Genomic DNA, 12,835 nt, shown 5'->3' on the forward strand with positions numbered 1-12,835 from the left:
AGGAATACAGCAAATCCCAGCAATAGTACATTATAGTGTAATGTACTATTGCTGGGATCTGATGTATTCCTCTATAGCTGGTGTTATTGGAGAGGACGGGTATGATGCAGGAATGGAGAGGACGGGTATGATGCAGGAATAGAGAGGACGGGTATGATGCAGGAATAGAGAGGACGGGTATGATGCAGGAATAGAGAGGACGGGTATGATGCAGGAATAGAGAGGACGGGTAAGATGGTGGAATGGGTTGCAGAGGACGGGTATGATGATGGAATGGAGTGCAGGGAAGGAGAGGACGGGTATGATGGTGGAATGGGGTGCAGAGGACGGGTATGATGGTGGAATGGGGTGCAGAGGACGGGTATGATGATGGAATGGAGTGCAGGGATGGAGAGGATGGGTATGATAGTGGAATGGGGTGCAAAGGACGGGCATAATGGTTGGATGGGGTGCAAAAGACGGGTATGATGGTGGGTTGGGGTGCAGGGATGGAGAGGATGGCTATGATGGTGGAATAGGGTGCAGAGGATGGGTATGATGGTGGAATGGGGTGCAGAGGACGGGTATGATGGTGGATTGGGGTGCACGGTGTCGGGTCCCATGCTCTGGTGTGCTCGGGGCACTTACTGTTTGAAAATTCCCTTCATGTCTTCTTCTGAACGGTTCAACCTGGATGCCAGCTCGTCCCCAGCCATAGTCTCCGTATCCCGGCTTTCACCCGTCGCGCTCACATCACCGGCACTCGTCATGTGATCGCACCGGCCCGGCTAGATGTGAGGAGCACCGGGATTGGAGAAGAGCCGGGGGCTGGACCGCGGCTTGCGCGTTTGGTGGGCGTGGCTTGCGCTGCGTGCAGGGCTTGAGGGTGGAGCCACGAACAGGCAATGTAATAGATAGCCGACTAATAGACGATCGAAAACGTTGACAACGTTTTCGATCGTCGATTTTAATTGACGAAATCGAATCGTTGTTGCAGCTCTACTGTGAGATAAAACAAATATCATATGGCTGGCCTATGATCCTAAGTTTTGACACTCCTCCAATACTATAGGCAGAATAGAGAAGCTGATGTATGGAAAAAACACAAGCAGGTCGTCACTGCGACATACTGAACTTGTTGGGGTAAAAACACTTGACCATGTCATTGTACCCAATAGACTTATCTCTAAACGAAGCCTATAGTACATAGGTGCAGGCTCAACCATAAACCTGAAGTATGTAGCCTGTCTCTGCAATGATCTTGTTTATTACTTGTCCATATCTGCTGCGTGTCCAGAACAATAGTCCCAAATCACACCACCATGTTAGATTCCATTGCTTCACCAAAATAATCTGGCATGCAAACACACTGCTTTGATTTTCGACCGTATAACACTTCCCTAAGGGCCTGTTCACACGACGTCCGTTTTCTGTGCTGACCTGATACGTACACTCCTGCACTAAAAATGCATCCCAATGTATCCCTATGTGTTTTATGGGCTACAGTTCTCACGTGCGCAGTCCGTTCAGGTTACGACAGAAAAAATACTGCATGTCACATTTTGTCCGGTCAGGAAACGGACCGGAAACGCAAAACGCGTCAAAAACGCACTGCATTGCAGCTAACATACTGACAGCCCCACTCCAGCAAAAAAAAAAAAAAATGTTTTTTAAAACTGGAACGCATCAAAAACGCGGCCAAAACACACTGCATCAATAGCACCGCGTCTGCAGATCCGCACCTGATCAGGACCTGATATCATGTGAACAGGCCCTAAAACATGTGCCTGAGCACGCAAAATGGCTTCTGAATGCAGAGAGCAGTCAGTATTCCTAAGCCATTCACACGCAGGGCGAATGCAACCTTGACATCCTCCCTGATATAAGGCAAATTCTCCTGTGTGAAATTGAACAGAATGGAAAAGCATGAAGTCGACCACCTGAAGCCATGCTTGAGGTGGATACAAGCCAAAGCTAGTGATATTTATGGAATAGCCTGGAAAAAAAAGCTATGCCCCATTGAAGACCCCTAACAGAACATATGCTACATACAGCCCAATAGATGTCTAAACTGTATGCGTCCGGTAAAAGGACGCATTAACAACTTCCTGTCCAGGGGAAGCCACATATGGTGAGCAACCAGGGTTACATAGTAGGTGCCCGTATACATAAGGTACAGCTACATTCATACTTGCCATTTGCACTCCATGCCTTCATGTGCAGAGAAAAAATCTGGCAAGTAAGGTGACAAAATTATGATCTTATCTGCGTTAAGGACTTATGCACGCATGCCTCTACGTGCATATGCGTCTAGACACATCTAATATTATGCCATCAACTGTGACTTACATGCGTTTGCACATGTTGCGTTGACATGTGTTTACAAGTGTCTGGAACGAACAAAAATCAACATCAAAACCTGGATGCAACTAACCTCTGTCTTTCGCAAACACACATGCAAACACGATTAAAATGCTTTTACTGATCATCAGTTTAGTGTTATCAGTGATTGATGGCTCTAGAATTATTGCTCTCACTCCGACATTTGCTGCGATATGTAACATGTGCAGCACAATAGGCGCAATCGTCGTTTTCGCACGTAGGCGCACCCGACGCATATCTACGTGTGTATGTGGGGGGCGGGGGACTTAAAAAATGTTTTTCTTTTTTAATTTTTTTTATGCTTCTTTATTTTTTTATGAGTCTTTTTTATGAGTCTAATTTTTATATTACTTTTTTTTTTAACACAACTTTATTGCTATTACATGGGGGGCTAAGAAGCCCCCTATGGGATAGCTAGGTAAAGGCAGCACCAGCTTCTGCTATATTATAGGTGTCTCTGTATGTAGCCTTTTATCCTCCAAATATTCATTATTAGTCGTCTTATTCTGGTGGGATAAAGTAATAGCATATCCGCTTATTTGTTTCATCAGCATATGCCGAATACCTAGAGTCTTATCAGGTTTTAACCCTAGAGGGAAAAATGAGGCTCCAGTGATAAGGAAAAAAAACAAATATATGTAACAGTGCTGCCAAAGTGGTAGGAACCCCAGGATTGTCTGGAGGTGTCCACCGGTGCTGCTAGAAAGGTCAATCACCTGTGTAGCAGATCCACCCAGGGGAATTGAAATTCACTGGGCAAAACTCACCCGAGTAGTGAGATAAAATTTGGTGAAGCCAGGGAACTGCAGAAAAAATTCCCTATTACTTTTGCAAAGGTAGCGCAGGCTTCAGCTATAGTATAAATGCTGTGCAAGGATCTCTATGCATTGGTTCTCATCACAGCAACAGAGGCTATGGTATACTCAATTATTTGACTATTCGGCATATGTCGAATACATACAGCCTTATCTGGTTTGACCCTAGTGGGAAATCAATGCTTTAGTTATACAAGGGCTGGAGATTATGGGAAAGCAAGGCTCTTGCAATGTAAGGATAAAATATATAACAGTGCAGCCCAAATGCCAGGAATCACTCCAGAACGTCTGGAGATTTTCACCAGCGCAGACCGCAAGGTCATTTACCTGTGGAGCAGCACCACCCAGGAGAAATTGGAAAATATGAAAACCTCCACTTACACCAAAACAGTTCTACTATAAGCTGATGGTCGCTAAGGCGACCATCAGCTTATAGCAGAACTGTAAATGCCAAGGACGTACGGCATACTGGGCTGGCCAGCTGGAAGCACTTTTGTAGCTCCGTATGCCATACGTCCTTGGCAGCGAAAGGGTTAAAGCGTCGTCTATGGTAAATTTTGGGCATGGTAGGTTTTCGCGATTTCGCTGGTGCGCACAATTTTAAAGCTTGACATGTTTGGTGTCTATTTACCCGACGCGACCCCGTCTTTTATATTTTACCAAAAAATTGGGTAATAATAAATGTTTTATAACAATGTAAAAAAATGTCAGTAATTTTTCCTTAATATAGTAAAAAATTAAAACCGCAGTGGTGATTAAATATCACCAAAAGAAAGCTCTATCTGTCCCCAAAAATGTTATAAAAATTAATTTCAGTACAGCGTTGCATGACAGGAAATATGTCAAAGTACCGTATCGCTGAATACTGAAAGATGGCCTGGCCAGGAAGGTGGTGTAAACACCAGGTCTTCAAGTGGTTAATGGGACTTCTAGTATCGGTATTCAGTATTGGTGAGCACCGAAAAGAAAAAAAAAAAAATCGGTACTCGTAACTGAAAAACTGGTATCGGTGCATCCCTAGCTGTAACAATTTATCATAAAAGTTCTTACTTTTCTTGTAATCCTTGTTTTTAGCAGCCAGTGAGGTCACATCCTCCTATTAGATCAGCACTTCCTGCAGCCAGTGGGAGGATCTAGGTAACCTATGTGTGTGTCATATCCTGGCATAGAAAGCTGACTACATCTCCCATGAGGCATTGTGAAATAGAGGAAGTGAAAGGAGTGTATAGGCAGAGCTGAGGGTGGAGATCGGAAGAGCTACAAAGTGCTATATGCTCTAGTGACTTCAGTTTCTTTTTTTTTTTTTGCAGACAAAGGGAATAGATATATTACAGGTGCCTCTGCATGACAAATTCCCCTGCTTTGACATCATCCTGCCTCATCCTAACAGTCCAGGGCATCTGGCTGTGTGGAATAGTGGTGTCCAGCTCATAAACAAATTGTTTTTTTGGATTGATTCTTTTCAGTGAACTGAAAGAAATAACTCATCTGACTGATTTATTTGAAAGGGTTAATTGTTGAATCAATAGGACAACAGCTCTGGTACTTTAAACCTAGACTGAGAGAGGTCAGCTTCTGCCACTCCCTCCCCTGCAACCAGCCAGCCAGCTAACAATACACTGAGGATCAGAAGTTACAACACAGCTGGGTCAATAGTACCTCAGTACACTGAATCAAAGAATCATGAGTCTCCAGTAAAACACCAGTACACTGAACCAAAGAATCATATGAGTCTTCAGTAGAACACAGTACACTGAATCAATGGTCAGGTTGCAGCAGTGGTAAGTGACAGACAGCCTTGCAGGGAGATGAGAGGGGATCCTTATTTAGATTGATACTTTAACCATTTAGGTTGAGTCAGCTCCTGAACTGCAGTCCACTTGCATGTCAGCAGACTCAGCAAGTGAACCGATCAATTCATGAATGGGTTTATTTGAACAGTTCGAAATGAACCAATTCATATAAAAGATCCGAACTTCCCATCACTAGTGTGGAACAGTACAGTTACAGCACTGCCCAGTCTCAGGGAAGGAGGTGTGAGAGCCGGGAGCTGCACTGAGAGTAGCCTGGTCAGACCAGCAGTCAAAGACTTCCCTACTCCACCCACTGCAGTGTGTGCTGGATGTGATCACTTCCCTGCTGGCTGCACTAGAACTACAGGGGGAGGTTTTTAGAACACTGGATAGGCTATTAGACTGCACAGTAGCTAGTGGTCTAACAGAAAGGAAATGCAGGAGGCAGAGGGCAGGAAGCACAGACTTGTACCATGGATTTCTGGAAGACTACATTGCCATGCAGAAAGGCAAGCACGTTTTTAAAACTTTCAAAAGCTAGTTACAGTACGCGGAAAATGTTTTTTTCCCCCTGGATTTCTTCTTTAATAGTTAAGGTGCTTGAATGCATTTTTAAGTGTCACTTTAAGGGTAAGAAGGATAGGGGACATAGCAACAGTATATGTACGACTACACTTTAACAATAGAAGCCAATCACTTACTTGAGCTGCGTATGCTTGGTGCTTTGGCTGGTTTTTCTGAGCGAAATGAGGATGAAACTGTAAAAAAAACAAAAAACTGCACATTAAAAAGGTTTTTAAAGAAATAAAACATGCCAACTTTAAAAATAATTTTTGTAATAACTAGGTTTTGCACAAAAAATTATTCTCATTAGCAGAAAATCAAAAGGCTTTGAAAAAAAACTCCATGATTAATTATTTAATCATGCCAACTAAAATCATTAGAGAACCTCTAATTTTGAAAATGCTGGTTGCTTGGCTGATAAACTGATCCTATGGTTGCAATATATTTCACTGACCCGAAACAAGTATAAATCAGGACTTTGTTAGAACTATTGAGTGCTATACGAAGATACTGTAAGGAATATGCTTTTTATTCTACATAATGTAACATGAACATACAGGAAGCCATTTGAGTTTGTGGTTTCTGGACAAAGACCATCAGCAACCATTCTCAGACCCTTGCAGCATACATTCACAGGTTGTAAATTCTGGAGGGACAAGACAACAATGACGAGATAAGGACTGACCATGGTACCAGACTGTGTTAGACTGAAAGATTATTGGAGATGCCATGTCTCAAGCTTAACAAACGGACAAAAGAAACATTCACCATTATGTTTTTTCCCTTTCTCATCTTTACAACTTATGAAAAAGAGCTCACATTAAAAGTTAACCTTGTAGACAGTATTATTATTTGATAGAAATGGTATAACCAATAATTTCAATTGTATCATTATTATTGCATGAGTAATTTGATATTTATTGTTTATACAATAGTCAACATATATACCTTATATATATATATTATTTGGTTTTACTTATTGACATATATTATTAATATGGTGTTTTTGAAAACACAAATAATTACATGAAGTATATTATTATTTCTGTGATCAGTGAACAATTTAAGTAACCATGGTCTATTAGTGCAGATGACCTTATTCTCAATTTATGTAGAAGAGAATTGTTTTCCTTGCTCAAACTTACTCAAGCAATATATCTCTTAAAGAGGACAGTGGCTTGCAGAATGTGTAGCAAGGTCTGTCAAGATAGCCGATTATCTCTTGATTTTATAATTTTTTAACAAGACTTAGGTCAAAGGTAAACTCACGGAATAATATTGGAATTTTAAGGAAAAATCCAAAATTGTTCCTAGTCTAACATTGTCCTCTTCAGGTAAGTGTGTATATGATTTCAGGAAATGGGATGTTATTTTTAAAGAAAATTAAAGAACTGATGCATGAGAACGGACACAGACACACAAAGGAGGGTTCTGAAGCTAATTGATGGGCTGCCAGGGGGAACTGAACAAAAAGAAACTGAACATCTCCTGTCTCTATACTGACACAAAACTGACATCTGAGACCAAAGAATTTTCAATTTTGATAAAGTATAGATTTCCATTTACTTGCCACGTTTATCTAACTAAACCATTTAGATAAACTAGTCGGTTATTGCTAACATCAGGATTGAATTGGAATAGTTTTAGCTGCAGTAAAAATTATCTCCCTTTCAATTTTGGGAGCAGTCTTTTTGAAATTTCATGGAAGCTGTTTTTAATTTCTAGCCAATGGTTTAGGTTGTGATATACATTAAAAAAAAATAACTTAGTGGAAGTTTGTCTTTACCACATATAGATTCTTGGCTGATTTGCTAGTACTGTGCATAGTATTCTAAATTAGTTAATGCACAGTACGGACTTTGAGCTTTAAATATCTGTTTTGCTGGGAGAGGTCACATTTTGATTCTGCACATTCATGTCACATCCTGCAGAGCTACTGAGAGGTTACTAGTTGCATTTCAGGAGATGCATAGTTTTGTTTCATAAATATTTGAAATAACATCCTGTGGTTTTATTTTTGTTGATGATAATTATTGCATATTTTGAGCCTCATTTATTGTCACCAGTCATTATTTTGCACTGATTTTAGGTAATACATATATATATTTTGGAACATTATTGCTTCAAATTAGCGCAAGTAAAAAAAGATGGGGTCATGTTAGGTAAATAGACACCAAACATGTCAAGCTTTTAAAATTGCATGCCCCCCCAAAATCGCAAAAAAACTACCATGCCTAAAATTGGACATAGGCAACACTTTAGAAGCTTTTACCGCTCATCAGTTAAGTGTTATCAGTGATTAATGGGCCTAGAATTATTGCTCACACTCCCGATATGTAACATGTGTGGCGTAATCATTGTTTACGCACGTAGGTGCACCAGATGTGTATTTACATTTATAAGTGTGTGCACGCGGGGGCAGGAGACCTAAAAAAATGGTGTTTTTTAATGAACTATTTTTTTTTCTTACACCTAACTTGATTTCTATCACTAAAAAGCCCCCTATGTGATAGCTAGAAAAAATATGACAGGTCCTCTTTATGGAGACATCAGGGGTCCCCAAGACCCACAAAGAAGCAGATTAAGCAGAGATCTGTTTCACCAGCTTTTTCTCTGGCTCTCAGCCAGAGAAATGACAGCTAAAGGTGGAAGTGATGGGAGAGAAGGAGGAGAAATCAGCGGTGGGGGAAGTGATGGGAGAGAAGGAGGAGAAATCAGCGGTGGGGGAAGTGCTGATCTCTCCTCCTCCTCTCTAGTAGCAGCCGCTGTGCCAGTGTTCTCGGTCCCGGGCACCGCAGAGGGGACAGCCTGGGATAATCGGCAATGGAGGGGGCCGCACAATGTATGGTTATACAAGCGAACGCTTGTTGAAACAGCAGGTAACGGATGTTTACCTTCCAGGCGGGATGCTTGCGCGCGCCCGCTAGCAGAAAAAAAATCACGTACATGTACGTCCACCCGCCGGGAAGGATCCGCCGTCCGCCCCCTATTTTTACGAGGGGCGGATGGCAAGGGGTTAAAAGAGAACTATGGGGTAAGTGTTTTTCCCCATAGTTCTCTTTAGGATCACAGGAGGACATATACTAACCTCCTTCCGTGACCCAAAGCTCAGTATATTGCGGGCACTGAGAGCACCGCAGCTGGGACAGATCCCGACAATGCTGTCGAGATCGACCCAGCTGCATGAGTGACAGCTGGCTCTGCCTATCTAGAGGCAGAGCCAGCTGTGCCCCTCCCCGTCCGTTCCTCCACTCAGCGCTGGAGGATCGGAGAGGGGAATCCCTGCAGGGAGTGGTGACTGACAGTCGGGTAGTGAGCGGATCGGTGCATGTTTCTGCTCACTTGGCGATCGATGGAGCCGACCTGCTTCTTTGTCATAAGTCAGCTCTAACTATGAGGATGAGTGGAAATCACTAATCTCATAGTTCTCCTTTAATTCCAGATCCCTGCCCGTTTCCATTAATTAAGTACTGTTTAGTTTTCTTTTTAATTAGAGTAAACATTATGACAAACTTTATTCACTTGTTGCATGACTGTTCCTGGCCAGTGACTTTGAAGTCAAACTAGATCAATCTGACAGTCAGGCAACTAGCAGTCATTTTTGTATGGCAGGTTTGTGTTAAACACAGAGTAAACTTTTTCTTACTTCTTTCATGCAAACTTATCCTAGATAAGTCTGTATAACACTGCCACAATAATAGTCATGAAATGATCCGTCTCTATTGATTAACATATTGCTGAGGCCGCATTGGAGTCATTTGCCCTCAGTTCCTGTCCCTGTGACAATGTATTATCAGGAGCGGAAGCGAGGGGGCAATCTTTAGGCTTGACAAATAAATTAAAAAACATTCCATCAATAAACAATGTATAACATACAGTGAGGAAAATAATTATTTGATGATCCCCTGCATATTTTGTAAGTTTGCCTACTTACAAAGAAATGAAAGGTTGATCATTTTTATCATAGGTGTATTTTAAATGATAGGGACAGAATATCAACCAAAAATCCAGAAAAAACACATGATACAAATGTTATAAATTGAGTTGCAGTTCAGTGAGTAAAAAGTATTTGATCCCCTACCAACTAAAAATAATTCTGGCTCCCACAGACTGGCTATGTGGTACATAGATTAGTCCTGTCAATTTAAGAAGGTGCTCCTAACGACAACGTTATGTAAATTAAAGACACCTGTCCACAGAATCTTTCTTCCATTCAAACCTCACCATCATGGGCAAGACCAAAGAGCTGTCAAAGGACGTTAGGAACAAGATTGTAGACCTGCACGAGGCTGGAATGGGCTACAAGACTATAAGCAAGAAGCTTGGTGAGAAGGAAACATCTGTTGGAGGGATTATTCGCAAATTGAAAGAATACAAAATAACCATCAATCGCCCTTGGTCTGGGGCTCTATGCAAGATTTCAGCTCATGGGGTAAGGATGATCATAAGAAAAGGGAGGGATCAGCCTAGAACTACACGGGAGGAGCTTGTGAATGATCTCAAGGCAGTTGGGACCAGTCACCAAACAAACCATTGGTAACACAATACACTGCCATGGATTGAGATCCAGCAGCGCCCGCAAACTTCAGATGGCCTGTACATGTGCCTTCTAGACGATGCGGCCTCCAGAAGGCACATGTACAGGCCCGTCTGAAGTTTGCCAATGAACATCTAAATGATTCAGAGAAGGATTGGGAGAAAGTGCTGTGGGGTCAGATGAGACCAAAACTGAGCTCTTAGGCATTAACTCGACTCGCCGTGTTAGGAGAAAGAAAAATGCTGACTATGACCCAAAGAACACCATCCCTACAGTCAAGCAAGGAGGTGGAAACATTATACTTTTGAGCTTTTTCTCTGCTAAAGGTACAGGCTGACGTTGTAGCATTTAAGGACCAATGGAAGGGGGCATGTATTGTAAAATCCTGGATGAGAACCTCCTTCCCTCAGCTAGAACACTGAAGATGGGTCGTGGATGGGCCTTTCAGCATGACAATGACCCAAAACATACCGCCAAGGCAACAAAGCAGTTGCTCAAGAAGAAGCACATTAAGGTCATGGAGAAGCACATTAAGGTCATGGAGAAGCACATTAAGGTCATGGAGTGGCCTAGCCAGTCTCCAGACCTTAATCCTATAGAAAATTTATGGAGGGAGCTAAAACTTCCAATTGCCAAGCGACAGCCAAGAAACCGTAAGGATTTAGAGAAGATTTGTAAAGAAGAGTGGACCAAAATCCTTCCTGAGATGTGTGCAAACCTGGTAACAGACTACAAGAAATGTTTTACCTCTGTGCTGGCCAACAAGGGTTTCTCCAAGTACTAAGTCATGTTTTGCTTGGGAATCAAATACTTATTTTACTCGCTGAACTGTAACTCAATTTATAACAATTTGTATCATGTGTTTTTTTCTGGATTTTTGGTTGATATCCTGTCTCTATCCTTTAAAAAACACCTATGATAAAGAAAATTATAGACCTTTCATTTTTTTGCAAGTGGGGAAACTTACAAAATCTGCAGGGGATCAAGTATTTTCCACACTGTAATTGACAAGCAAGCCCAGAGATGTGAAGGAGTCTGTGAGTAGTGTTTTTCAATTTAGGATAGAGTGGGTGCCACATATATTAGAACCTACCATCTTGTCTGATCTAGGAAAAAAATGAACACAACTTGTGTAATTACACGGGGCTACAAATATATTTAAACTTTTGTTTTTAAAACAAAGAAACTTTTATTCCAGCATAATAAGAGGACACAATGCAGAATATTCGTAACTTTTGGGTATACTCACCTGCAGGGGGTCTTGACTATGCAAAGCATACTAGCGTCCATAACCCCAGATTCTGGTAAATTCATGATAGATTACCAGATCCTGGATTGTCTATCCCACAGCCATGTGCAGTGTCTTTATGGACTGGCTAAAATTTGGTACTCCACTATGACATCTCTGCACTCTGTCACTGGAGCAGCTATTTCAGGTTCAGTGAGCCTCTCCTGCTAGGGATACGACATGGTTTACTCTCCTGTACAGTTGTAACTATTAGGATCATCAGTAAAGAACACAGGATCACAGGAGGACATATACTAACCTAGTACTTATGGTCAGAGGCATGTCTGATACTAAAAAGAGTGATAGTCATGCTGGTGCAGGCAATTTAGTTCAGCAGACTTTGTTTTCTGCTTGCACGGTTTACAGCCTGAGTTTTGACAGCACAGATACCGAATCACTTTGTGACAACTGCGTAGCCTTTTTTGGCATCCACCCTAGAACCCTCCAGGGAGGATTCCTGTAACTAATCTATCTTGTGCTTGCACGGTTTACAGCCTTAGGTTTGACAGCACAAGAACCAAATCACTTTGTGACAACTGCATAGCCTCCTTTGGCATCCACTTTAGAACCCTCCAGGGAGAATTCCTGTAATTAATCTATCCGATTTGCGGTCACTGCTCTAGTTCAGGTTCAAATTTGTGTAAAGGTGGGATTTGTGTCTCAGATCTCCAAGGTTTTACAACAATCATGTCTGGGGAGTTACAAAAAGCATCGTCCTCCTTTTGCCATGTCCTATTTGAACTCTGAACAGAATTTGACCACATTACAATCTTGTCACTAGTCTGGAGTTTATATTGAAACCTCCTCCTCTTAAAGTTTTTCCTGTGCATCTGCTTTTACAGCTTATGCTGTATAGTTACTGGCCTCATCCTCTTAAACATTCTGCTCAGCAACATTTTGAAGTGGGCTATTCCTGTCATGGATACAGTATATCCATTTTGCGTGTGAACAAAATCTGGATGGTTCCAGTAGAAGATGCTGTGGTTTTTAAAGACCCAGTGACAAGTTTGGAAGCCCTCTTCAGGGCTTACATAACCCTGCCGGGACCGGCCATGTAGCCACCTGTTGCCAGGGGCGTATCTGCCGCGAGGCAAACAGGGCGTTTGCCTCGGGCGGCAGATTCCGGCAGGGCGGCGAATGTACCGGCCCGCGAGCCGGTACTTTGTGGCTGGCAGCCAGCTCACAAGTCAAGTACGCGGTCAAGGACCGCTTACCTGACTTGCGGGAGCAGCTACACGGTCTGGATCTCTGTCAGATGCAGACCGTGTAGCTGAGTCTGTGCCGGCACCCGGATCCTTTCGGCCAGCGCTCTTTCAGTGAACACTGGCCGAAAGGATTGTGCAGGATCGATTGATGAGGTCTGCAGCAGACCTCATCAAACAATCAGCGACATACCGGGACGGACGTGCCGCCTCACAGCCTCCTCCCTGCAACAAGGTAAGCAGGAGAGGGGGCTCTGAATAGGTGCCGGGGGGGG

The 12,835-nt window shown here is 42.5% G+C and overlaps 1 protein-coding gene across 1 annotated transcript in view; it reads right to left on the reverse strand.

Moving 5' to 3' along the window:
- Positions 1-627: 627 nt before the first annotated feature.
- The window catches only part of LOC108802627 (endophilin-A2-like), a gene marked incomplete at both ends in the record, with an annotated part of 62,122 nt that continues 49,914 nt past the window's right edge, over positions 628-12,835 (reverse strand). Inside the window, 3 exons of the mRNA XM_018574483.1 lie at positions 628-767; positions 2,329-2,369; positions 5,671-5,727. Coding sequence (XP_018429985.1) covers positions 628-767; positions 2,329-2,369; positions 5,671-5,727 — 238 coding nt within the window. The remainder of the gene's footprint in view (positions 768-2,328; positions 2,370-5,670; positions 5,728-12,835) is intronic.

Source organism: Nanorana parkeri, unplaced genomic scaffold, assembly GCF_000935625.1.
Source record: "Nanorana parkeri isolate BGI_ZX_2015 unplaced genomic scaffold, ASM93562v1 scaffold2988, whole genome shotgun sequence".
Lineage (NCBI taxonomy): Eukaryota > Metazoa > Chordata > Amphibia > Anura > Dicroglossidae > Nanorana > Nanorana parkeri.